Source organism: Lates calcarifer, linkage group LG6 (assembly GCF_001640805.2).
Source record: "Lates calcarifer isolate ASB-BC8 linkage group LG6, TLL_Latcal_v3, whole genome shotgun sequence".
Lineage (NCBI taxonomy): Eukaryota > Metazoa > Chordata > Actinopteri > Centropomidae > Lates > Lates calcarifer.
In genome coordinates, this window is record NC_066838.1 from 26,052,227 (window position 1) to 26,077,095 (window position 24,869).

A 24,869-nucleotide genomic window follows, 5' to 3' on the forward strand; every position below is an offset into this window, starting at 1 on the left:
GGAGAGAGGACCCACCTGTACTCTCCAAAGGTCTCATCTTTCATCGGCCGAGCTTCAGAGTCCACCTCCTTGTCTTCCTTGTCCTTCACTGTAGGAAAAAACATCAGACCTCAACATCTGTGTGTGACAGTGTGTGTGGTTTAGTTTAGTTCATGTGAGTGTGTCGTTACCCGCGTATTTTCCGCCCCGGCTGCGTTTGATGAGGCAGAGGATGAGCAGTATCAGCACGAGCAGCACGATGGCGCTGATGAGTCCTATCAACCAACCTTGGGCGGCGAACCCACCGGGCATCACAGTCGGCACTGAGACATGGAGAGAGTTATAAGAGGTAATGATTAACACCAACTCATACCAGTCTGACTCCATTTTCTGGTGCAACAAGTGTTAAAATACACACCTGATCCTACGGTCGAGGCCACACCCTGCCAGTGAGTTTCATTTAGATACATGATCATGAGGTGGTACTCAGTTCCTGGTTGGAGGCCTGACAGTGAATAAAATCCCTGCGAGGAGTTCACCAACTCCGACTTCTCCAGCTTTCCCCCGACTGCAGCACACACACACACACACACACACACACACACACACACACACACACACACACACACACACACAAACACACACACACACACACAGAAATGTCATAGATCAGTGAAGTTGTTTGTCCTTCTTCCTGCTCTTTCTTTTCTTCGTCCTCTTCTTTCTCTCTGTCTAACTTTTTCTCATAACTCGCCCTCAGGTAGATGTTGGTCCTGGAAGTGTTCCCACCTCATACAGCAGTAATGACAGGCAGGTAACTGATAAAGTGGATAGGCTTTTAAGCATTTAATAATTGATAGGAACATCCTCTTCTCTCTCCATTTCCCTGTCTGTGTTCTCCTCCTCCACTTCTCTCTCAGAGTCATCATGCAGAAAAGTAAACTCACCACTCTTCCTGAGGTAGAGGATGTGGAAGCCGTGATTCCTGTCTCGCTCTCCGGGCACCCAGCTCAGGTTGAACGATGTGTTACCCTCCACTATGGTGATGTTTGATGGTGGGACTGGAAAGAAAGAAAAGACAGGGAATGAATAAAGTTGGACTGTAAATGAAAGGAAATAGATACAAAACAAATCGCAGTAATTTCACCTGCGTCGAGCAGGGTGGCGCCCCTCTCTGTGATGGGAGGTCCGTCTCCACTGGCGGTGCGTGCTATGACCTTGAAGATGTAATGGCTGTTGGGGTCCAGATTATCCAAAGCGAGGTGAGTCACGCTGGGATCGCTGATGATCTGCATCGCAAACGGGCTGTCTCTACTCTCCACCTCTGCAGGTGAAACACAAACAGGGAGCTGTCAGAAATACTCAAGTACTGTACTTCCACTGAGCACAATTTTAAACTGTATTTATACTTTATACTGTCGTTTCCATAAGCACTCTCAGAGGGAAATATTACATTATGTACTCCATTACATGGCTCAGGAGGTAGAGCGGTTTCTCTCATCCCAGATTTGTGTTTTATTTCAGCCTGATCATCTTACTTGATGGCTGTGATAAGCATCTATTTGCCATAAATCTGTATGTTTGTAATAATGCAGGGAAGGTATGGTAGTTTTAAATCAAGGGGAAGATCCTGCAAAAATATTAACAGAAAGTTTCCGGTGTCAAATCTTACCCTGTTGGTACTGCACCACGTATCCCAGGAGTATGCCATTGGTCTCAAGTGGAGGGGTCCAGTAGAGAATCAGTGATTTCTCAGTTGGGCTCTCAAAACTCAGTGATGCAGGAGGACCAGGAGCTACACACAAACACACAAACACACAAACACACCAGTTCTTACGCTGGACAGACACTGTGTGCTATTAAGCACCATTTTAGACCTCTGAGTAATTTTAGAATCAGGCTGAATAACTGCCCCATCAGTTGTTGTTTGACGTTCACTTTGAGGGAGGCGCGACGCCTAATTTCCTGCCTGAGGGATCAACCATCTGGCTGCTGCCTTTCACTCTGTTTGTCTTGTCTGAATGAACTTCATTGGACTAATGGACTCAACAGACCAGGGGTTACTTGCTCGTGTCCAGCTTCACTGTGACTTTGCCGTGGACTCACCTCCCTCTGGGGTGCTGAAGTGGTGAGGCGGGGAGCGGGGGCCCTCCCCTTTGCTGTTAAAGGCAGCAACAGACAGCTCATAGCGGGAGAACAGCTGCAGCCCTGTCACTTCCTCCGAGGTCTTCATGCCTCGTACCACCACCACCCTCTCTTCGTCTCTCTCCATCCCTGGGTCCAGTCGTTCCTCTCTCTCCTCCCTGTGGTGCAGTTTCCAAAGAGACCTCCGGCCCCGCCCGACCTGCGGACCCAGCCTCCTGATGTAGATCTGACAGGGAGGCACACAAAGATAAATTCATCTGTGCTTCCACCAAGAATAACAGATGCATTCAGTGAATCTCAGTACGACTACTTTGCTTTGTTAGATTTGTTAGATTGATCAGTGACTCATTGTTTAAACTTTCTATTCTCTGGTTCCAGCTTCTTGAATGTGAGGATTTAAGAAGCTTTTCTTTCACTGTAAACTGAATATATTATGTTCTACAAATGAAAAGACATTCAAAGATGACACCTCAGGCTCTGGGAGCTTGTGACAGGCACTATTTTCTGACAGTGGATGAGCTGTTGGGTTGCAGTAACTGGTACCTTATATCCCAGCAGCCGACCTCGGACTTTCTCGGCTTCCTTCCAGCTGACTCTGACTGTGCTGTTCATCACAGTCGTTTCAACTCCAGTGGGAGAGTCCTCAGGCACTAAGAGAAAGAGAGAGAGGGAGAGATGAAGACGAGCAGCTAGGCATCGAAACTGCAGTCAGAGTAAATATAAGCACGTATTCAACAAAGCAGCATTAGAATTTCAATTCAGGAACATGCTGCATTTATTGGGATCTTTTTGCATGAGTTATATTGTGTATTTTACAGATATTAAATAAATATTATGCAACTATTTAACCTTAAAGCCTCAGCTTTAGTCACAGTGATGGTTCAGTGTAACAGAGAATGGAGCCTCTGTTGTGTCTCTGTGTAACTGTGGTTGTTCAGGTTGGATCTCCCTCTGACTGAGTGAGAGTCAGCAGCTTAAACTGCTGGAATCAGACCAGAGAGTTCAGAGAGAAGCTGAACTGGAGATCAGTTAAAAACCAGAGTTCATCTCTGAGATCCAGGAAACAGCCACAGCACTTCCTGCTCCAGACGCTGGGATTTGAATAATTGGCTGATAAACTAAATATATAAATGACATGAAGTGTGAACTCAGAGTGCACCAGCAGAGGGTACACTTAATGAGAGGACACCTCAACCAGAAAACAAGATCAACAGAAGAAAACGATGAAGCTAACTGACTCGTATGAAGGCAAAACAGTCCACAAACAGTTGTTCACCCGATCTCCAGACTGAGAGACCTCCTCCAAACTGTAATGTTACACAAAGATGGCATGTGACGCTACACGCTGAAGAGAATGCAGCCTACCCATCTCTGATCGAGGCTCTTGACTCTTGACCTAAAGACATTTTTCCCAACATAATTCAGCTGCTGACAGAGATTGTAACAGTGCGCGTGACAAGCTGCACTGTAGCTCTGTTTTCCACAATAAACAAGATCACAACAAAACAGGGCATTCATGTTGAAAAGCTGTCATTCACTCCAAGAGAAACAGCAGTTTGGCATCTTTCACTGTGAAGTTCATTACATGTCTTTTATGTGAAGACTCCTCTCTATAAAAGAACAGATTCACCCTCTTTTATGAGGAATGCAATCGCTCCATCGTGGAGGAAGAGTCTTCATGTATTTGGGGCCCTGAGGGAGAACAGTTAACTGTTCAACAGTTCGCCTCTTAATCTGCTTTAACACTGACATCAGACATTACACTGAGCATCTGATGATTTTTTAATGCAATACATTAGAGTTAAAGAGGCCAGTTACTCATATTTTAGCCAATCAGATTGGTCTTATTGGCTTTTTTCTAATTCATTTGATTATTATTCTGTCTTTTTATTTTCCTGTCAGTCGTCTGTTTAGTGTTTGTTCCAACCATTGGAAGGTGCTGTTCACATGAATTATTTTCATTTATTTTTGAGTTTCATTCTGTGACTTTACAAGCTCATTATGATCAATAGAAGACCGTCCCATCACAGTATTTCTGGCCCTGTCGCTGCAGCGAACGATCCAAAGTATTCAGTCAACGTACCGTCCTCTCCAGAGTGTCCGATCTCAGGTTCTGGTGCCGGTCCGCCTCCGAGTGAGTTGACAGCCTGGACTTTGATCTCAAACGGTGTGAACGTTCCGGTGTCATTTACCAGGAACGGAGGAGACTTTACGTAGCCCTCGTTCCACTGCTCATTCTTCCCATTAGCTTTCCGCCATAACACCTTGTAATGGAAGTCTGGGCCGTTATGCAAGTGCTTCTCCATCTCCTGCAAAGACACACAGGAATATAAGATGGGATTCAGCTTGGTGAGCGTGCATAAACAAACAAACACAACCACAGCCACAGCCACACACACACTGCGCACGTGTGTTCACACCAGAGCATTCACAGATTCAAGTACTTACATCCCATGTGATGGTCAGAGTCTTTGGGTCTGTGGACTCACTGCGCACACCAGAGGGGTTTCTGCTGGGAACTGGAGGAAGGAGACAGAAAACATCTCATGTTAAATTAGACAAATAGGTGTGTTATTCCTTTAACAATGATTTAATCTGAATGTGTTACAGCCTCAGTGTCTCATGTCACTCACTAGCAGGCGGCGTGCTGCGGTAATCTGATGCGTTGCTGGGGTTGCTGCGGCCGAGCTCGTTGACGGCGATGACCCGGAAGCGGTAGGTGCAGAAGGGGTGGACGGTCAGCTGCAGGTGATTGAAGTCCCCAGGAACTTTCTTCCACTCCTCCCACATCCACTGCCCCTCCTCTCTGTGCTGCTCCTCCCGGGCCTCCACGATGAACTCTGAGAGAAGACATGATGATGATCAAATGTTAGGACTGTGTACTCTGAGCTGAGGAGTCCAGGAAAAGCCAGAGACCTAAACTAATGCATACTGTTTATAAACTTCTAAATCCCATCACAGGGGAACAGCAACTTTATTCCACTTACACAGATGGTTTCTGAATGGACGAGGGTAGAAACAAACCTGACAGAGCAGTTAGATGAGCATGTCACACTGGACAAAAATTAGTTAGGAGCAGCTGTTAGCTGTTAGCTGTTAGCATCTAACAATCTGGTGAGAACTCAGGATTTTAATAAGGTGGTGGAGACACATGGGTAATTTCTGTATCTGTGGTGTTTGTGTAAAAACGTAGCTAACTAAATTTAGTTCATGAAGTTTCTTTCAAACTGCAGCTAAATCAAAATCGAAGATGACGACTGAATACGCCAAAACATGGCTGTGTGTTTTATGTGTGTGTGTTAATCACCTATAATGGGGCTGTTGTGTGACTGTCCTGGGATCCAGCTGAGAGTGAAGGTGTGGTCACCATCATTAGACAGAGACAGATCCGTGGGAGGGTCCGGTGGTGCTGAGGGTCCAACAGAAAAACCGTTGCGTTACAACTACACACAGTGAACACACACAGTGAACACACACAGTGAACACACATCTACACAGTCACATACCAACTACAGTGATGGAGCCGCTGGCTTCCACGTTGTCCAGGTCAGTGATGACCTCACAGGAATAAGGCGCCGTGTCGTCTGATTGGACGTTTGTCACTTTTAAGGTTCCATTCTCAAAGAAAGTGTACCTACACACACACACACACACACACACACACACACAGGAGTTCAATGACTATCTATCTAGACAGATAGATAGATAGACAGGACTGAAACATCTGAGTGTGTTTACTTGTCATCTGGTGATGACTCCTGCAGTTTTTGTCTGTCTTTCCTCCAGACTATTTGGTAATGGTGCAGCCGAGGGTCTTTGAAGAAGTCACAGTCCAGCAGAGCGCTGGTTCCTCGGAGAACACGCACGTCCTGGGGTTTCGTCAGTATCACTGTTCGATCTGATGGGAAACAGGAAAACACAAGACAGCAGTTTTATTTACCTACGACTTTGCTCTGTAAAGATTTTAAGGCCGTGGTCTTTGAGTGAGTGTGACTCACTGTAGACTTCCAGGTGGGCAGCGATGGAGAGGTTGGCGTCTTTGACGGAGCAGGTGTATGTTCCACTGTCATCCTGACGGACGTCGGACAGCTCCAGGGTCCCGTTGGTCAGCAGGGAGACACGAGGGTCCGACAGCAGAGGAACTATGTCCTCACCGTCCCTACAGAGAGCACACAAACACACACACTAATACACTGATCCTTGCACACATTGATCAGAGGTGTCACTACAGCTCAGTCTTCTTTCAGGGTTTATTCCAACCTTAGACTCACAGACGTTAACACCACAGCAGCAGCAGTAAATCCCAAAACCTCCATCAGTGGACGCGTGTTTTGTGGCTCATCAGTGAATGGTATAACAGAAGAAGATCAATAAATGATGGGCCAGAGAGAGGCGAGAGAGAAGCAACAGCACTTTGAACAGTGAGAGCATCATGTATAAGACCTGTAAGATTTACAACCTCTCACTGTCTAATGTCAAAGTACTATTTCTACTTCTGCTTTCTACATCTCTGCAGCTGTTTACTCCAAACAAGCGAACACACAGAGATATAACCAGGATTTTAGAAATGTTGAGGTCATGAGTTTTCCCAGGTGATCCCCTCCTATTTAAGAAAGTTTTAGTATTTTATGAAAATCATCATTTTATTTATTCATTTCTGTGTATTTTATTATCTTATATTATGGCCTAAATGTTGTTTCAAATACTGCTGTTAAACCTAACTAATCTCTCATCATTTTATTGATTTGTTCTGCCTCAATTTTTTAAAGGTATTTAACTAAATTAATATCAGAATCAGCACTAAAATACAACATGTGTAATGTGTGTGTATTCTCAAACTATTAACTCCTGACAAAACTAAATACATATCTACAATTCTGTTTTTGTTGTGTTACCTCTGTGCTTTCACACATGTAATTAAAATAATAGAGTGGAACCAGTGGACTGGCTGACTGAAGCTGACTGACGTCCTGTTTGCTGACACCAGACCTGGGTGTGGTCAGGTCCTGCCTGGGACTCTGATCTACAGAGTGCTTTTTGTTAATGCAACCACCAGAGGGCGCCGCTCCATTCAAAGGAGAGACCACAGGCTCCAAGACCGGCACTGAAAACCCTCCAGTGGTTATTCATTTTGATTATTCCAGACAGGTACTGATTTAAAATATGATGTTAATTGTTATTTTTACAGTCAACACATCCTGAGGAGAGACCCAAACCAACCACATGTTAGTTCTTCTCTCAGTATAAACACAAAAACCTAACAAACTGAGGCAGCAGCTCCTCTGTTCTGCTCCCTTAAATTCCTGTTTTTGTCAATGGAGTCTGGTAGTGATGTCTGATAGTGACCTTAACTCTTCATCCTATCCATGGACGACTGCTACGTTGGATTGCATTGCAGCAGATGTTCGCGGTTGCCGAGGAAACTCCAAAGATTTTTGTCTCTATCAATCATTTACACCCCAGATCCATAGGAAAATAAGGCCCAGGTTTAAAAACACAGCAGAGTTTGAATAGTGTGTCTCTCACCATGTGACGTGTGGTCGTGGAGAACCGAAGGCTTCACAGTGCAGCTTGATGTTTCCGCCCTCAGTGGCTCTGTACACCACTCCATCAGAGGACAGGATCTGAGGAGGGAGCTCTGACAGACACAAAGGACGCAGAGAGACGTCGTGATTATTCAGTCACATATTAGATGAATACAGTGTCTTAAACAGGCTGAGAGGACAGAGACGTACCGATGACATAGAGGTAGGTGTTGAGGAGGATGGAGCCGTGTCTGTTGGTGGCCTCGCACTGATACACCGCGGTGTCAGCGAACTCAACGTCCATCAGTATCAACGCACCGGTTGTTAGACTCCGACGAGGCTCATCGTCCACTTCTACACAGCAGCGGGGGGAGGAGAGAGGAGGGTGAGGAGGAAGAGGGGGGAGGGACGAAGAGGTTAAACACAGGAGTTTGGAGCCTGAACAATCAGACGATGATGTGAGTTTGTCAAACAGAAACTCTTCACAGACTCAACACAAAGAAATGTTTAACCAGGAAGCTGCTGTCCAACAGATGAAGCAGCAGCTGTTACAGGCTCTGACCTCCTCTGTCTCTCTCTCTGCTTCCTGTCTCACTTTAACAGCCGAGTTCATCCACCGCCATTTTTTACTTTTATTCCACCTCATCATGTTTTTATTGCAGGGTTAACTTTCTTTCTTTCCCTCCTTCCTTCCTTCCTCTCTTTGTTTCCTTCTCTTCCTTCCTTCCTCTTTCTCTCTTCTCCATCCTTTCTTTCTTTCGTCCTTTTTTCTTTCCTTCCTCTCTGTTTCCCCGTCCTTCCTTTTTATATTCATTCCTTTATTTCTTTACATCTTTCTTTCTACCTCACTTTCCTCCTTCCTTTTTTCTTGCCTTCTTTCTTCTCTCTGTCTCCCTCCTTCCTCCCTTGATTTCACTCATCCCTTCCTTCCTCTCTTTTTCATCTTTCCTTCCTCTTTTATTTCTTTCTTTGTTCTTTCTTCTTTTTCCTTTCTTCCTCCTTTGACTTCCTTTGATCCTGCCTTCCTCTTTTTTCTGTCCTTCCTTTCTCTCTTCCTTCCTTCCTTCCTTCCTTCCTTCTCTCTGCTCTCCCCTCTCTCAGAGTCCACCTCCACACCGGTATCCAGATCCTCATCCATATTCATCTGATCTTAAGAGGCTCTCTGTTGTAGAGGAGACACAGTGGACCGCCTGGAGCCAGGAAATGGTTGCTCCTCTTCCCTGAAATCTATATGTGGTCATCAAGCTTTATGTAATAAAATGACACAGTGAACCAAAAGAAAAGTTCACTGTAAAAAGTGCTGATGAGGTTTAAAATGTGGACTAAATGAGGCATCAGCCAACACAGGCAAACACAGTAATAAATAACTCCTCTGTGTATGATTAAGCTCAGCAAGAAATCACTTTTTAAACACACAATAAAGGTTTAAATAAGACAGAGGAAACATTAAAGACTGGCTGTACCTGTGAGTGGCTGACCGTTGATGCTCCAGGTGATGATGGGGGTCGGGATGCCTGCAGCCTGACAGTCCAGTCGTACAGTTTCTCCAGGAGCGTACAACTGACTCTGAGGCTCCTTCACCCAGTAAGGAGCCGCTACAAACACACAAACAGTCGACTGTAATTTAACACTGTCCCTGAGGACAGGAGAGACACATCTCCTTATTCTACAATACGATCAACAAGATGTTTGAAAGAGAGTGAAGAGGGATAGTGACATTACAGTGAAAAACAAAGAAAGAGAATTAATATATTCCTACGAGCTCACTGTTGATTTACAATCTCAAAATCGTTGAAGTTGAGTTATTGGTCCTCTTCCTGTTGTGACATCAAGATTAGTGTCTGAAAACTAGCAGTAGTATTTGGACTCTTTACTCAAGTGAAAGTTGTAATATTGTGTTGTAAAAATATTTACAAGGCAAAAGTAAATAAGTATTATCATAAAACGTACGTAAGCATCAACAGTAATAGTTGAAAGCAGTAAAATCACATTGCAGCATCTTTTTAAAGTTTGTAAAAATAAATATACTCAACCGTGTTTTGTGATTTAAACAGCACAGAATAAAATGCTATTCTAATCATGCAGATTTTCTACTTAAGTGTATTAATGATGCAAGTACTGCAGTTTACACCTTTTAACATTTAAAGTAGACAGTAAGTGAACTGATGGGGAATGGGGAGGAAGCCACTCCCTCCTGTTAACCTGCCCCCTCTCCTCTCCCTCCTCTAATGGCAGAGGGGTTGTTAAGTTGAATATATCAGTCTAGTCTCCCTGACTCATTGATCCCTTATCTGATTTGTCAGGTTAGAATCTATGGCTCAGAAACATCAGTACCTCCCTGAGCTGCTGAGTATCAATAAATCCATGGCGCTGTCCGTGGTGCTGAAGTAGCAGGTGGATTTGTAACTGCACCTTTTTCTCTCAGTCACACCTTTCTGTCTCGGATCTATAATATTCTCTTAACTCACCAAATTGTAGCCTATACACTCACATGTCATAACACTGATGTAGTTGTGTGTTGTGCAGCCTACCTTCCACAGTGACAGTGAAGGAGTGTGTGATGGACCCGTGGATGTTGAAGGCTCTGCACTCATACTCTCCCTGATCGTTGAGGGTGATACTGTCGAAGCTGAGCCAGCGGTCGGAGTTACTCAGCTGGCCGCTTGTTTTATCCAGGCTGCCGTCCTTCTTCCTCCATTCCACCTTTGGAGTGGGTCTGCAGACAGACAGGAGACATGAAGAAAAGAAATGGGAAAGCAGAAAGAGAAAGACGTGACTGTGAGACAGGCGGAGGGAGGGAAGAGCGATGGGAAGAGATCCATCGACTGGAGAGCGATATGGAGGAAATTAGAGCTGAATGAACACACATGATCTTGTTAGCGGCGTAATATCCTACTTCATCGTTAAGGAAAAATGATAACGACACTCCATTTATCACCATGGAGACGGAACTCTCAGGGGAAAAAGGATAATTAGAGCGAACACAAAACAGCGATGAAACAGAGGAGAGATTAAATGATTTAATAAAAAGGATTAGTTGCAAACCTGTGAGTGAGTGTGAACCAGGATCTTCTATATAAATAAATAAAAGATTCCAGAGTGGAATCTGCATCACCTCACTCTGCACCAGACAACAGTACAAGTAGTAACAGTTATTGTCATGTGTCACTGTGATACACTCTCAGCCACCTCACCCACTGATCTATATTCACCCTTCACCTTTTACTGGGCGAAAGGGGCTGGGTTAGGTTTGGTTCATGCATGTGGAGCAGCACAGGTGGAGCAGGTGGAGACACCCACTCAGCTTTTTGACGTCTGTGTGAAGATGACAGAGTGCAGACAGGAAGGGACGGTCTGTGTATATGCACACACATTCAAATGACCACACACACACACACGTTTACGTAAATACACTGTGAGATCCTTACAGGCCATGGGGGATACATTCTAGGGTGACACTTTGATCCCTGAGGGCCAACACTGTGCTGTGAGGGTGAGAGCCGCTGGGACGAAAGAAGTGAGGTTTTCTAACACGACCAACATCATTACCTGGAGAGAGAGAGAGAGAGAGAGAGAGAGAGAGAGAGAGAGAGAGAGAGAGAGAGAGAGAGGGTTTGAAATGAATACACACTAAACTTGATTTAAGTGATTTCTCTTCCTTGTTGCTGCCTTCTCATGAATCGTTGTCGTCCGGCGAAAAAAACACCTGCAAAATAACGAGTGACTAAAGCAGTGGAGTAAGAAGTACAGCAGGTGATTTACCTCTAAACTGAAGCAGAGAAGAAGTAAGCAAACCAACTAGGATCCATTGTTTTTGGAAAAGTCAGGATATCTCTGTTTCTACTGCACTGATTCTGACAATTTATCTTCTCTGATTTGCCGGAGTGCGTCCTCTTTACGCTCTGTGACGTGTAAAAATGCTGACCAGGCCTAGATCACAGTTCAACTGGGAGAATTTGGACTGAACATAGTACTCATTACAAACATTAAATCAGGGGATATCTTTAGGACGAAGGCTGAGCAAGAAGCACTGAAGCAGCTCTGACGGCTTGTGGCGGCTCCTTCTGTAATCTGTGCGTCACATTGATAAGACAAATAATTTGCAATGGCTCTTCAGAGATCTGTACGTTAAGTCTTCATCATCTTTCTCAGTGTGTTGATGGGTGTGTGCAGCCTGTGTTTGTGTGCGTACTCACTGGACTTGACAGTGAGCTTTACAGCAGTCTCAGGGAGAATCGTTCTGGCTGCTGCATACTGGGCGTTGCAGATGTAGTCGTCTCTGCTGTCGCTCTTCAGAAGATTAGAAAAGTACAGGTTTCCGTCCAGGCCGGCCACCACTCTTTCACTCAGCTTGATGTGCACCATCTCTGAGACAAACCAAGACACACAGAGCAGCAAAGTCAAAGCACAGTACTTTACATGTATGAAGAACAAAAGATTTGTTTTTCTATATGTCTAAGAGGCTTCAAGTTGAGGGGAACTCCCAAGACTTTCAAGTCTGACTTAAACTAAACCGACAACTTAAAAGGCACTATTTCATCAGGGAGAGTGGGAGAGAGAGAGGGAGGAAAAGGAAAGATAAAAAGAAATATAAAGAGTCCAGAAACATCAGCTGGCAGCGCTGCATTCATTAGTTTGAGTGGAAATGCTCTGCAATGCAGTGCAGCCATGCAAATCTCTCCATCAGGGCTCTCAGCTGAAATGATGCTGCTGAGATTTTAGGGACAGACTGGACAACTGCCAGAAACAAAATGTCTGCCAGTCACATGGAACTGCAGCTAATTAACCAGACAGAAGACACAAAGACGAGATGAAAGACAGACTCACTCTTGTCCATCCAGTGGATGTGCGGGGGAGTCGAGCTCTGCGGAGGGTTACACTTCAGGACCATGCTGTCTCCCTCGTACGCTTCTTTATGTACTTTCTGTTGTTTCAGAAGAACCGGTTGAGCTGGAACACAAAGCAACAGATTGTTGGTGCAGAACTTTGAGTACAACACACATCATCTAAGCATCAGGACACTAAACTGAATCTCACTGCAGCCTTTTCTGGCAGGATGACCTTCTGCTCTTTAAACACAACAGTTGTGTTCACAGCATTCTCTGTAACAGTTGTGTTCAGGAAGCAGTAGCTGCTGCAGAGACTCTGCAATGAGTCAGTGCTCCTCTCTCAGTTCTATTTCAGCAGAGGCTGCTAACACCGAGCTCTCTGAGCACAGAGGTTGGTTTCATACTGTACACTGCACACAGCAGTTACTGCTTCACTGCTGAGCAAAGGAGATGGCAGCGATACTAATGGTAGAAGAGAGGAGAGCGTACAGTTCACAAACCTGCCTTAACCCTGCATTCATTGATTCTTTGATATATAGGAAATTATCATTCATCTGGGGTGGTGTCTGTCTCCACCTGATGAATCTCAGTCCAGTATTCCCTCTGTTTCAAGTGGCAACAACTGTGCCCTGCATTTAAATACATATATGTATATAAATAACATTTTTATGTGTTTGCCATCTTTACCTCAAACAACTCTGACCGTAACTGCACTGCCCAGACATCTCAAGCTGTAAATAAAAACCTAGATTAAAACTGTTTTTTTCTTGAGGAGAGAAAGGTTCTCAGGTTGCAAACAGTCCCAAATTCTCCAGACTCAGAGGAGGAGGTCAATATTTTTATCAATTCATCTGCTCTGTGATGAGTTTGTGGCTGAGGACAAAATCGAACTGAAACTGTAAAAGCGATGGGGACAAAACTAGTTTTTATTTTATTTTAGAAATGATGACATGCAGCTGATACGACGCTGCTCTCCTTAACTTCTTCTATCGATTCTCTGCTCTGACCAGTGAGCGTTTATCGGAGGACGAGCACCGTCAGGTGAAACGTTGATTTCCCAGCAACGCCTCCTGCTTGGCAACCCCCGTGCACCCTCCTCCCGACAGAGTGACGTCACTGCTCGGTCTCCAGGAAATGGTTGCCACGGTAACAAGAGATGAGCGAGCAGAACAGGTGGCCCCAGTCAACCTCCCTGAGTCACTGAAGTGTTTATGTGTGTGTGTGTGTGTGTGGGAGAGAGGAGAAGAGCTAGACAGAGAGGGAAGTGTGTGTGTGTCTTACTGTACATCCTTCATAACATTTCAGTCATCTGTGAATCAGCATGTGTTGTACAGCAGCCCTGTTTGTGTGTACATGTGTGTGTACTCACGCTCCACGATGACTTGTATGGTTTGTGTCATGGCGGTCCCCAGGGCGTTGGAAGCATAGCAACGGTACAGGCCTTCATACGAGTCGAGGGAGTCATCCTCTTCGGCTAGCAGTGTCCCCAGTCCTTCACGCTCCGGCCCAAACGCCTCTCCGTCCTTTATCCAGCGGAAACTGGAGAGAGGAGGGGAACGTTTTTCACCACATCAACAGTGTCAGTATGATGGCCTAGATACCTAACACAACACCACAAAGGATTAAATATACACCAACAGATGACGTGTTGGTCCTGACTGGAGCCCACTGGACCCTGCTGAAGATGTAAATATCTAAAAATGGGTCAAAAATATCTTGTTTTAGCCTTAGAAGCTGCTCACTGTTACACTAGCAGGAGAAAACTACAGCAAGCAGGAGTTTTGGGAAAATACGAAGCTCCTTTTAATGATAAAACTAGATTTGTGAGGTGTTTTTAAAAACGTACACCTTCAGTAGGAACCAATGAAGCAGAAAAACAAAGTAGGGAATTCAGATAGTATCAAGAGACGGACTAATACATCGCTGGTTTCGGTCTTTTCCTAGAATGTGGGAACAGTAACAAAAACACAGAACATCACCAGCCTGACTCTTTAAAATAATAAAAGTCCAAGTTTGAGGTAGAGAGAGGATGGAGGTCAGAGAGGGCAGGCAGGGAGGAGTGGGAGGGAAAGAAAAGACACAGAGAAATGGGAAGGAAGAGAGATGATTTTGTTATTGCTGGGATTTAATTAGAGGAGCATTTATCGCCATGCCAACAGAAAGGCCAGAGGGAGGAAGTGGACAAACAGCCAGACACATACATATGTCTTGTTTGTCTATTATGTCCACTTTGTTGCACACACACACACACACACACACACACACGTTGGGTGAATGAAACAGGTCTTGCTGCTGTACATACGTGGGTGTTGGGACTCCGGAGGCCTCACAGGGCAGAGAGAAGTCCTCTCGAGAAAAGGCAGTGAGCGATGTCGGCATCACTGTCAGCACTGGAGGCTGTGACACTAAACACACACACACACACACACACACACACAGTAAGGAAATGTACAGTAATTCCCATTCAATTCAGGCAAGCAAATACAAAAGTGTTTTTCTTTAGCAGGTCAGACTTCCATTGATCTGACATATGAATATCCCTTCACTGACACCATCCTTTATCTCCAAATGATTTCAAACTGGACGTTATTTAACAACTTTATTAGTTTGCATTCTCATTACAGCAACTTGGAGACGTGGCAGAAGATTAATGTTCAAACATTAATCCATTACTTTTAGCTGTTTCTATTTCAACCGTTTATCCATTAGCTAACTGTTGAAATCAGAGTGTAATCCACTACATTTCTATTTAAACACTTTGTCCGTTCCTTTTAACTGTTTCTATTTTAACCGTTTACTCTTACCTAACCGTTTAGACATTTAGCTAACTTCCTTAACTGTTTAGCATAATACGCAACATTTTTCAACGGTTTAACCATTACTTTGAGTTCAACAGTTTACTTTTAGCTAACCATTTAACCGTCTATTCTTTACACTGTCCAGCTAGTTAGCCTGTAACTGTTTATCCATTACTTTTGACTAGCTATCTACTAGTTGAACCACCTTTTAGCTAACTATGCTAACGTTTTGTTTGTAGCATTTGCTGTCTATCAAATCAAACTTCTAGCTGACCGTTTATCCTACTTTTATCAGCGATAAAGTGTTTTTCCATTTCCTTTTCCTTTTAACGAGCTGTCCAGTTAAACCATTTCCTTTTAGCTAACTGTTTATCTTTCACACGTACCCAGACAGTTAGCTAGTCAAGTGTTTCTCCATTATTTTTAGCTAACTGCTAAGACCTCTCTCCTCGCTCGCTCTCAGCAGGAACATTGTGTGTTCATGTATTACAGCTGACTCAGTGAGTGGACACATCTTAAAAAGCAAACCTTATTTTGTTTTTGGACTAATTAGCTGGGCTACATACCTGCTGGTAACAGCAGATAGCTCCAGGCTGAGTCACCATGAGGCCCAGGTGAGGTCTGAACAGTATCTGGATCCTCATTGAACTGAATGGTCTCTTCCTGTCTGAACTGAGGACATTTGTCTCTGCAGGTTTTCTCCATCTCTTGAAATTTGCTGGGCTTATTGCAAAGTTGTCAGAGGGGCTAAATAATTCATATCAGATATTGAATTTATAGATTATATTTAATGATTACAGTCAAACCTGCAAAGCAAATAAACAGCATATAATGGAGTGCAGCCACATCCTGCTCTAAGTGCCTGACTGAGGGAAAATGAGCGAGCTTGTTCAAAGTCTGACAGAAAAGTAGGAAACCACAGCCAGGCTGCAGACTGTGATAAGCACATTTCAGTGTTTTAGTCAGACATTCACACACAGCACTGCAAAAATAATCTATGTATTATTTTACTGTTTGCAGGTGGAACAGGTGACCTTTCATTTCCTTGTTGTATGGATTAAACAAGCAATAAATAACAGTTACTGAAATGTAGGAGTGCTGGTGTGGTTTCTATGACCTTTGGACAAAGCTGTGTTTTCAGACTGTAGCTTCATATTTTCTGTATAAACACGAGACAGATTTATTTTTATCTAACCCTCAGCAAGAAGGAAAAATGTTCAACTATTGTTTTGATTTAATTTTTGTATTTGAGATGAGGGATTTGATAAATAATCAATGCAACCTTTATGACATTCTAACTGAGAAAACCCATCGTGGCCAAGCTAAAACATGGCTTATTTTTAACTTGCAGTGTCGGCTGGTTTTCATGGACTGGTCTCAGCAAAGGAATGATTTGCTGTGAGAGTCTATTTCTCCAAAAGTCGCCCAGCTGACGCATGAAATCAAGAAAAGTAGTGGTGAATGGGGTTTCAGTGTCGGCTGTATGTGACTGCAGGGCTGCAGGGAGGGAGGATGGAGGACAAACAGTCAGCAGTAAAGCAGCAACAGTGCGACAGATTGGACTGACGGCCTCCATCGTCTGCACGGCAGGTTTGTGGGATTGAAGTGTCGGTGACGTAAGCGGTGAAGAGCCATCACACACAAGTTCACACACACATCTTCACAACAAGGAAGGTCACTTACTGTTATGCACTTTATCTGTTTGTCCATGAGAAAGCAGTGAAGAGAGAGCAGAGAGGAAACACTTAGACAAGAGCAGGTTTAAAACGCTGTACACTCACACACACTCAGACATGAGCTGAAGACGCTGATGTTAAGACACTTTTCAGAGCTGCAGCATATTAATTCATTTTACTTGATTAGAAATGAGGTTGACATTATAATAACTCGTCTGAAGGATTTGCCTCCCTCTCAGTTTTCTGGCTCAGACTCACTGGCGTCCCGGATCAATTTACATCTTTCCTCTCTCCATCTTTTTTTTTTTTTTTTTTTTGCCGTTGTGTCTCTGTCTCCACCCTTCCCTCCTCTAATTTTTCTTTCTCCTCTCCTCCTCTGCTCATCTCTTCACCGTCCCCGTCCTTCTCCATCCCTCTCTTCTATTCTCATTTACATCCTCTCTTCTCTCTCTCCTCCTCTCCTCCACGTCTTCCTCTCTCTCTGCCACACCCAGAAGGAGAAGGTCGTTGGCTGGAGGTCAAACTGAACCCGACTCCTCCTCTCATCCACCTCTCCCTCTCCTCTGGGACCATCGTGGCTAAGCCTGCTGACCTTTGAACTTAACCTTCGGGGTGAGGGGTCATTCTAACCTGATTGTGTGGATAAGTGTGTTTATGTTTGTGCTTATGTGAATGTGTTGAGATATTAGATGTGTCGTAGTTAAGACACATTTGACCAGAGCAAACACAGATAATTAGTGAAAGGATCAACTGGAATTTAATTCCTTTTATATTTTAACAGAGCAGGTCGTGGTTAAAGTTACTATCAGGAGCCAGATACACTCATTTCAATTAGAATATACACTTACAAATGCACTGTGTGTGTATTAGTGTGTATTTGTGTATCTGCATTAGGCCAAGTGTCACAGAAGCAGTATGACATAAAGAAAGAGTCCATACTGTGTCTTTACAGCTGTAATATTAAACCTCTGACCACAGTGTGAATGTTTTAGAGTTGCCGAGTGAGAGAAGTAAACGTCCCATTCATTTTCTCAGAGACAGTGTTTTACAGGACTGACAGTTGGAGCACTTGACAGATATGATCAGGTCAAAACTATCCTGGCTGAAGATGAACAAATATTAATGTGAGAAGTCAGCCATGACTCCCAAGATGCATTTTAACAAGAAACATCCAATCACGGAGCTTAAAAGTCTCAGCTTATGTCTGCCGCTAACATTGGATCAAAGCTAAAAGTCTGTTGTGATTTTACTCTCTACACATCACTCCTATTCTCACCCCTGGCTGACTGGTGGACACAACATAAACCTGTAATTTACATGATCCAGGAGAGTGTGTCAGGTGAGTGTGTGTCAGGTGAGAGTGTGTCAGGTGAATGTGTGTCAGGTGAGAGTGTGTCAGGTGAGAGTGTGTCAGGTGTCCTGATGTACTGAGGAAATCGTGTGAAAACTTGAAATAGGAACGCAGAGCGGGGAGAAACACTTCCTCCCACTGAGAGGTGTTTACAGTGGAGGAGTACTCACAGTCTTTGGGGATGTGGATGGCTCCCTGAGCGAACGGAGGCGTGGAGGAGAGGAAGGACAGAGGGAGGAGGAGGAGGAGGAGGATGGGGGGGAGGGCGGAGGAGCACGGCCCCCTATAGCCCATCCACCGACGCTGTGACACACACATCTCTCAAAGTCCCATCAAAAGTGATGCAACACACCCACACATTCATCAACACATAAAAAACACACACTCACACACACACACCCTCCCAGCTTATACACCCAACCACACACACACTCCAGGGACCTCCCAGACCCTCTGGAGAGCGGAGACGGGTAAACAACGGTGTGTTTTAAGTTGGTGGGTGTGTGTTGCTTTCACAGTCCAACGTGAGTCTGTGAATGAGGCTCTGTGTCTCTGCCTGTCAGGTCCACAGTCCTCTCTCCGGCTGCCGACTGTGGAAGAAGAAGAAGAAGAAGAGGAAGGGGGAGAGAGGAGAGGGAGGGGGGATGACCCCGAGAACAAAGGAGGGATGAGGGGGGAGGAAGGGAGGGTGCACAGGACAGGGAGAGGGAAGAAAAGAAAGCAAAGAGATCATTAATTTCACCAAACATAAATCATCTCAGAACAAGACAAATATTAATATATTCCAACGGGGAAATTTGACTTAATGCTGACCTACAAATAAAAAAATCATAATTAACTCCAGGGTGTGTGATGTTAAAATTAATTTAAATATTTAAACATCCCCCAAAAAATTCAACACAATGGATGCCTGTGTTTGTACGTGTGTGTGTGTGTGTATCAAAGACGAAGGGATCAGGTCATCTGATAAAGACGAGATCAGATCAAAGCAGCAGGAAACATCTTCTCTACTAATGACATTACAAAGACAGATTGTGTGTGTGTGTGTGTTTCTGCCACATCAGCTTCATTTCCATTCATCTAAACATCTTCTCTTTTGTCCCTGCCTGGTGACTGAACACTGACCCGTGACAGCAGGAGTGTTGAGGGAGGGGGTGGGGGTGGCGGCGGTGAAAGCAGACGCAGATGGATCAGACTTTCTGCCTTTTGTTCCCTCATATCGCCGCCTGGTCACGCAGGCCAAAACCTCACAACCTCCAAGTTTGGTCATTTGTCTTGAAGTGAGGGGATTACACGCTGATCTGGGCTGATCTTAAAGGTTTCACAATCCACTCTGCACTTTTAAAAACTCACAGCTGCTCTAAAAATAACTGACTGTGGCACTTCAAAGCTCTTGAAATCAGGCGGTGGCTCCATTTATGGGAGCACGCTTATGAAACAAAACAGGGATGAAATGAATGCAAGAGGAGAGGAGATCCCTCTAAAGAGAGATTCTCCGTCCTCAGAGCCACAACATTGTTGGAGTTTTGTCTTCTAAAAATGACATTTACATGTCTCTAATGTATTTTGCCATTTCCATTTTGCAGGGAAATGTAATAGCTGCCTGAATTATGCTCCCTGGAAATGTCTCCTGGACAACTAGTGCAAGTTATAGTGATTTGTATGGAGGATCTACAGAGTGCAGGACTTTAACACCAGAGTTTGGATTCCTGCAAGAAGTTTGTTGTGAGCTTCTAAAAAAAGCAGGGTGAGGGAACGATGTCGCCCACTAACTGCCATCTTTTTCTGTGACTGCTTAAACAGAACCATAAAAAACATCCTGAGCAGATATCGTCAGGAAAAATAAAGATTTGGTTCATCCTGAGGGGGACATGAATGTGTGAAACCAATTTTAATGATGATGTCAAGCTGTCAAGATGTCACGCTAATGGTGGCCCAGCATGAAACATCTGGGAACTCCCAAAGACAGTGGGGTTCATCCTCTGTAGACCAGGAATGTGTGTACAAACGTTCATAGTAATCTATCCAAAAGCTGTTGACATATTTCAGCCTGAACCAAAGGGGTAGATCGAACCAACTGTGGCATCAGACTTCACAGCAGCTGGTTGTTCGAAGTACGACTTCCTTCATTAATGTTGCGAGCAGCTTCTGAAAATTAGAAATTTAAAATCTGACGACACTGAACTGGGTCTGGGACTGTGGTGACTCCACACTGACACACAGGAGTCACTGAAATGAGACGAGACAAAAAGGGCAGAGGAGGCTACAGGAGGCGTCATAACTTATCAGTCTCTGAGTGTAACTGCCCGGAGTCCTGCGCCAAGGCCTGCCTTATAACACACACACACACACACACACACACACACACACACACACACACACACACACACACACACTGGGTGAGGGGCAAGGAGTGACAGCTGGCTAATGTAGACCCCCTCCTATAACTCATAATTACGCAACCTGTCCCCAACACACACATCTCTCTCTCTCTCTCTCTCAGTCACACACACACACACACACATACACACACACACACACACACACACACACACACACACAAATAGACAGGAAACATACATGACCTCCATTTCAGCTCCTATTGTTGTCAGATCCTCACCCATCTAGTCTGCTGTTGTTGTCAATTATGACTCTTGACTCTCTCTCTCTCTCTCTCTCTCTCTCTCTCACACACACACACACACACACACACACATCTGTCCTGCTTCACAGTCACTTAAACACACACACACATATGAACACACACCTGCCCCAGGCCCTTAGGGCTGCTGTTACCTGCCAGGCTTATTTACGAAATAAATGACCCAAACAGAACAGTGGGATATAGGGTGTGTGTGTGTGTGTGTGTGTGTGTGTGTGTGTTGGATGCTAATGGGGAAAAGATGACGACCAGCAGCAGGAGTTCCCTGATGCAGTGAGGGTAAACAGACGTGCAGATAATAAATGATGGGTGATGATGTAAATGTCCCAGCATGCCTCAGTTCTAGTGATAATATCTGCCTTGCTCTTGGTGACAGTATACACACTGCTTCTGGTTTGTGAGGTTATTCATGTGGACTTCCTTCAATTTAAATATTCATGGACCTCCTACTGTGGTGCTGCGTTAAGGAGGGGGGAGGGCCGGGGCTCATTAATGAATTAAGTCTTAATCTACAGACACACAGTGGCGGCTCGTCGTCTTTTCAGACATGGAGTGTGTCGCTGCGTCTTTGTTGAGGTTGCAGCTTAAACATCCTTGACCTCTGCTGACAGAGAATCCTCCACAATGACACTTAACGTGCAGCGTTGTTCGCTTTTCATCGGCCCTTTGTCATTGCGGGAACGTGACACATTACGGCCTCTCGAATTGAATCAGAGCCATCAGAGAGCTGGAAAGTCCATTTAGGATTTAGAGATCAGTGATGTGCAGGAAGAGTTTTCAAATCCTATTAGTGCTGCAAGTTAAAGACTCATGTTTTAACCCTTGTGTTCTGTTGACACTGGCTTTATTTCTCATTGTTCAGGATCTCACAGACCTCTCTGTCTGCTGGAGGTGGAGAGATAAAAGCTGTAGCACTGAGATGATTTGTCAATTAATCGATTAATAAACCTAGGTCTATTGCAGAAAACAACATATGGAAGAGATATAAATTATTTGTGGACACTTTGTCTCAGGCTTCATAGAGACTAATGCTCTACCCTGTGATTGGTGGAGGTCGTACCTGCAGTTTTAAAGGTAGACTGCAGACACTGTTTAAGACGGGAAAACATCTGAAACCTGGTCTGGTTTTTGTGCATCATCTTAAAGCATGTTCAAAGTCAGTGAATCAGTGCTGAGGCAGTTACATTACTTATTATTATAATTATTATATAACATATGTTTGTAGTCAATTAAATCGCACAGAGATTTAACTCTTATGAACAAACTGTGTTAAAACAGGGATCCATGCAGACCACCTGGTGGTGCTGTATAATAAGTCCTCTCCACATCAATCACAGAGCGTAGGAAACTCCATTGTATTTAAAGCAGATTTTACAGCTGGGGTCCACAAACAGAATTAATGAGCCCTTTTCTGTTGCAGACTTTTGAAATGTGTTGTTTATGTGTTAATAGAGCAATCATGAGTGTGTTTTTTTGAGCTGGACCCTGAACGCAGCATGAGGTTTAGCTGTGTCATTGGCACGAACAATTTCTTTCACGTCCGATGAAATACAGGCTGTAAATCTCTCAGACAGCTGTATGGAGCCGGTTCAGAGCCTGTGGGCAGCCACATTTCCGTTCTGTACCAGTTAACATTAAACATACTGTACCAATTTCCTCTTTGTGCCCCCCCCCCCCCGCCCCCTCCTCCAGGGTCCTGAGCCGTCCCACAGAACCTGAGGGGCTTTAGAGGGCAGAGGCAGGTGGACCAGCCAGTCCACTGGGAGGCCTGAGGGGAGGTGTGGGAGGAGGAGGGGAGGCAGGGGCGGGTGCAGGTGGGACGGTCTACAGGGAGGCCTGAAGCACGGGGGGGGGCAGGGTTCATTGAGTAAAGACGAGGGAGGGGGCGTGGGGGGTGCAGGTGGACGGACGGAGCGCGACAGAGCGAGAAATTAATTCATTGATAGATTCCGATCTGAAGGAAAGAAGTGGGAAGTGTGGATGGAGAGATTAAGCAAAGGCAAAAGAGTGAGGGAGGGAAGAGGATACCTCCATCTCAATACACACACACACACACACACACACACACACACACACACACACACACACACACACAAGAAGATGAGGAGAGAAAGAGCTATTCCCAGTCCGTCCCTCCCTGTTAGCCGTGTAACCTAAATTCACCTGAATTCATTATTCATTACACAGCTCACATTTACTACTACCACACACACACACACACACACACACACACACACAAAAGAATGCTGACCATGCTACAGCCTGGAGCAAAGAGGCGGGGTGAGCAACCTATAGGTGATTTCATCTAAATTCATGTGTGTGTGTGTGTGTGTGTGTGTGTAGATCACACTGCTGATGTCCTTCACATCAGGCCTCATGAATATGTAATAAAACTGTCATTTTAATAAAGCACCACTGAGTTAAACGTGTCTCTGTCTGAGTGAACAGCAGGGAGATGATGTGAGCGCGTGAAAGAAATCACATTTATTCACCATCAATTCACTCACTGACTCTTCATATACGATTATTAACATAAGCAGGAAACGTTTCCACTGAATGAATCTCCCAAATGTTCAGTGACGACATGTTTCATCAAACATTCCTTCTCTCTCTCTCTGACATGTCTGCAGTACACAGATGTAGCTCCTCTTACTCTTAAACATGTTCCCGTAAAAACAAAATTAACATAAACAAACAAAAACACTGGATCCTACATTTCCCATAATGCACCTTCATCTGACTGTCTGTCCTCTGTCTAACTCTCAACTCTCTGTTGCAGGCAGTATCTGGGTTATTTTAAATTCTTGGCAACAAAAACATTGCAACGGAGCGACAAGAATGTATTTTATATCTTCAGAAACTGATTCACAGCCGTCTGGAAAATGACCCTTTATATCGTGGTAACAATGAACATTTTGTTTCTGGTGAAAGTGACACTAAAATCTGGTCTTTCTCACATCTGCAGTCAGTGTGTCGTCCTCGTGCCTGGATGCCCACTGCAGCTGGATGGTTCATCGTCCAAATATGAGCTGTGATTTCACCACATTCACTTCCCAGCATTCAGTGTGTCCGACAGTTCGAAGCTATCTTTCTGGTAACTGACACACTCCGGCTTCTTGTTTCTTCTTCCTCTGCTTCATGACAGTGTAACGCACCAGTCACCCTCTGATGTCATCGTCAGCTCCCATAATTTTGGTGAATGACCTCAACTCGATGAATGCAAGGACACACACACACACACACACACACACTGACACAGACGTACACACTCAGACACCCACAGCCACGTGTCAGTGTTAAGCTGCCTTTGTGTCCGTGTCTAACTAGACCAGGAGTCCCTGTGGATGAGAGGAGATGAATAACTCAATAAACACGAGGAGGTTTCTGACCCTGGAACAAAGCACGTCCACTGACAGGCCTCCAAACGCCCGCTGTCGTCTTCCTCCTCTCTGCCTTTGTTTTCTCGCTGTTTGGGCCCGTTCGTTCGTCATTACCCACTCCTCTGTCATTCTGTCTGTCTGTGCAGCTTCTCTCTCTGGCTCCACACCAGCTTCATGTCTGAGAAACCGCTCTAGGCAAGACTTAAACATGAACGCTCCCCTGTCTTATCAGCTTCAAACATAAAAGAAGGGCTGCAGTAAGAGAAGAGCATCCAGCCCTTATTAACGGAGACACCACAGGTTTAATATTCTGCTGCTGGGCATGATCACCAGCTGAGAATTTACAGCTATGCTAATGGTGTGGCTCTATTGACGGCAATGACAGGCTGTCAGTTGGTCACCACGTTGGTTCAGATTGAAATGTTTCTATGAGATGGACTGACATGATTCATGTTCCCCAGAGGATGAATCCCCGGACTTTTCCTCTAGTGCCACCAAGGCATCAACATTTGTAGACTTTGAGA

The 24,869-nt window shown here is 44.6% G+C and overlaps 1 protein-coding gene across 8 annotated transcripts in view; it reads right to left on the reverse strand.

Moving 5' to 3' along the window:
• Nucleotides 1-24,869, reverse strand: part of LOC108873295 (neural cell adhesion molecule L1) — a 46,330-nt gene that overhangs the window by 6,866 nt on the left and 14,595 nt on the right. For 4 of the 8 annotated variants that reach the window (XM_051071477.1, XM_018661476.2, XM_051071476.1 and 1 more), the window contains 26 exons: nucleotides 18,474-18,893; nucleotides 16,960-16,974; nucleotides 14,781-14,883; nucleotides 13,848-14,017; nucleotides 12,477-12,599; nucleotides 11,846-12,016; nucleotides 11,078-11,198; nucleotides 10,181-10,365; nucleotides 9,113-9,244; nucleotides 7,860-8,003; nucleotides 7,651-7,762; nucleotides 6,123-6,283; nucleotides 5,863-6,022; nucleotides 5,631-5,758; nucleotides 5,432-5,533; nucleotides 4,758-4,964; nucleotides 4,573-4,643; nucleotides 4,208-4,433; nucleotides 2,668-2,774; nucleotides 2,086-2,350; nucleotides 1,652-1,774; nucleotides 1,127-1,303; nucleotides 927-1,040; nucleotides 398-547; nucleotides 171-302; nucleotides 16-88 (listed from right to left, as the gene is read on the reverse strand). In XM_051071477.1, the coding sequence (XP_050927434.1) occupies nucleotides 16-88; nucleotides 171-302; nucleotides 398-547; nucleotides 927-1,040; nucleotides 1,127-1,303; nucleotides 1,652-1,774; nucleotides 2,086-2,350; nucleotides 2,668-2,774; nucleotides 4,208-4,433; nucleotides 4,573-4,643; nucleotides 4,758-4,964; nucleotides 5,432-5,533; nucleotides 5,631-5,758; nucleotides 5,863-6,022; nucleotides 6,123-6,283; nucleotides 7,651-7,762; nucleotides 7,860-8,003; nucleotides 9,113-9,244; nucleotides 10,181-10,365; nucleotides 11,078-11,198; nucleotides 11,846-12,016; nucleotides 12,477-12,599; nucleotides 13,848-14,017; nucleotides 14,781-14,883; nucleotides 16,960-16,974; nucleotides 18,474-18,621 (3,620 nt within the window). In that variant the 5' untranslated portion in view covers nucleotides 18,622-18,893. Of the gene's footprint in view, nucleotides 1-15; nucleotides 89-170; nucleotides 303-397; nucleotides 548-926; nucleotides 1,041-1,126; nucleotides 1,304-1,651; nucleotides 1,775-2,085; nucleotides 2,351-2,667; nucleotides 2,775-4,207; nucleotides 4,434-4,572; nucleotides 4,644-4,757; nucleotides 4,965-5,431; nucleotides 5,534-5,630; nucleotides 5,759-5,862; nucleotides 6,023-6,122; nucleotides 6,284-7,650; nucleotides 7,763-7,859; nucleotides 8,004-9,112; nucleotides 9,245-10,180; nucleotides 10,366-11,077; nucleotides 11,199-11,845; nucleotides 12,017-12,476; nucleotides 12,600-13,847; nucleotides 14,018-14,780; nucleotides 14,884-15,662; nucleotides 15,767-15,842; nucleotides 16,190-16,959; nucleotides 16,975-18,473; nucleotides 18,894-23,922; nucleotides 24,200-24,869 lie in introns of those variants that run through there. The other 4 variants (XM_051071478.1, XM_051071479.1, XM_051071480.1 and 1 more) reach the window with 4 other exon arrangements.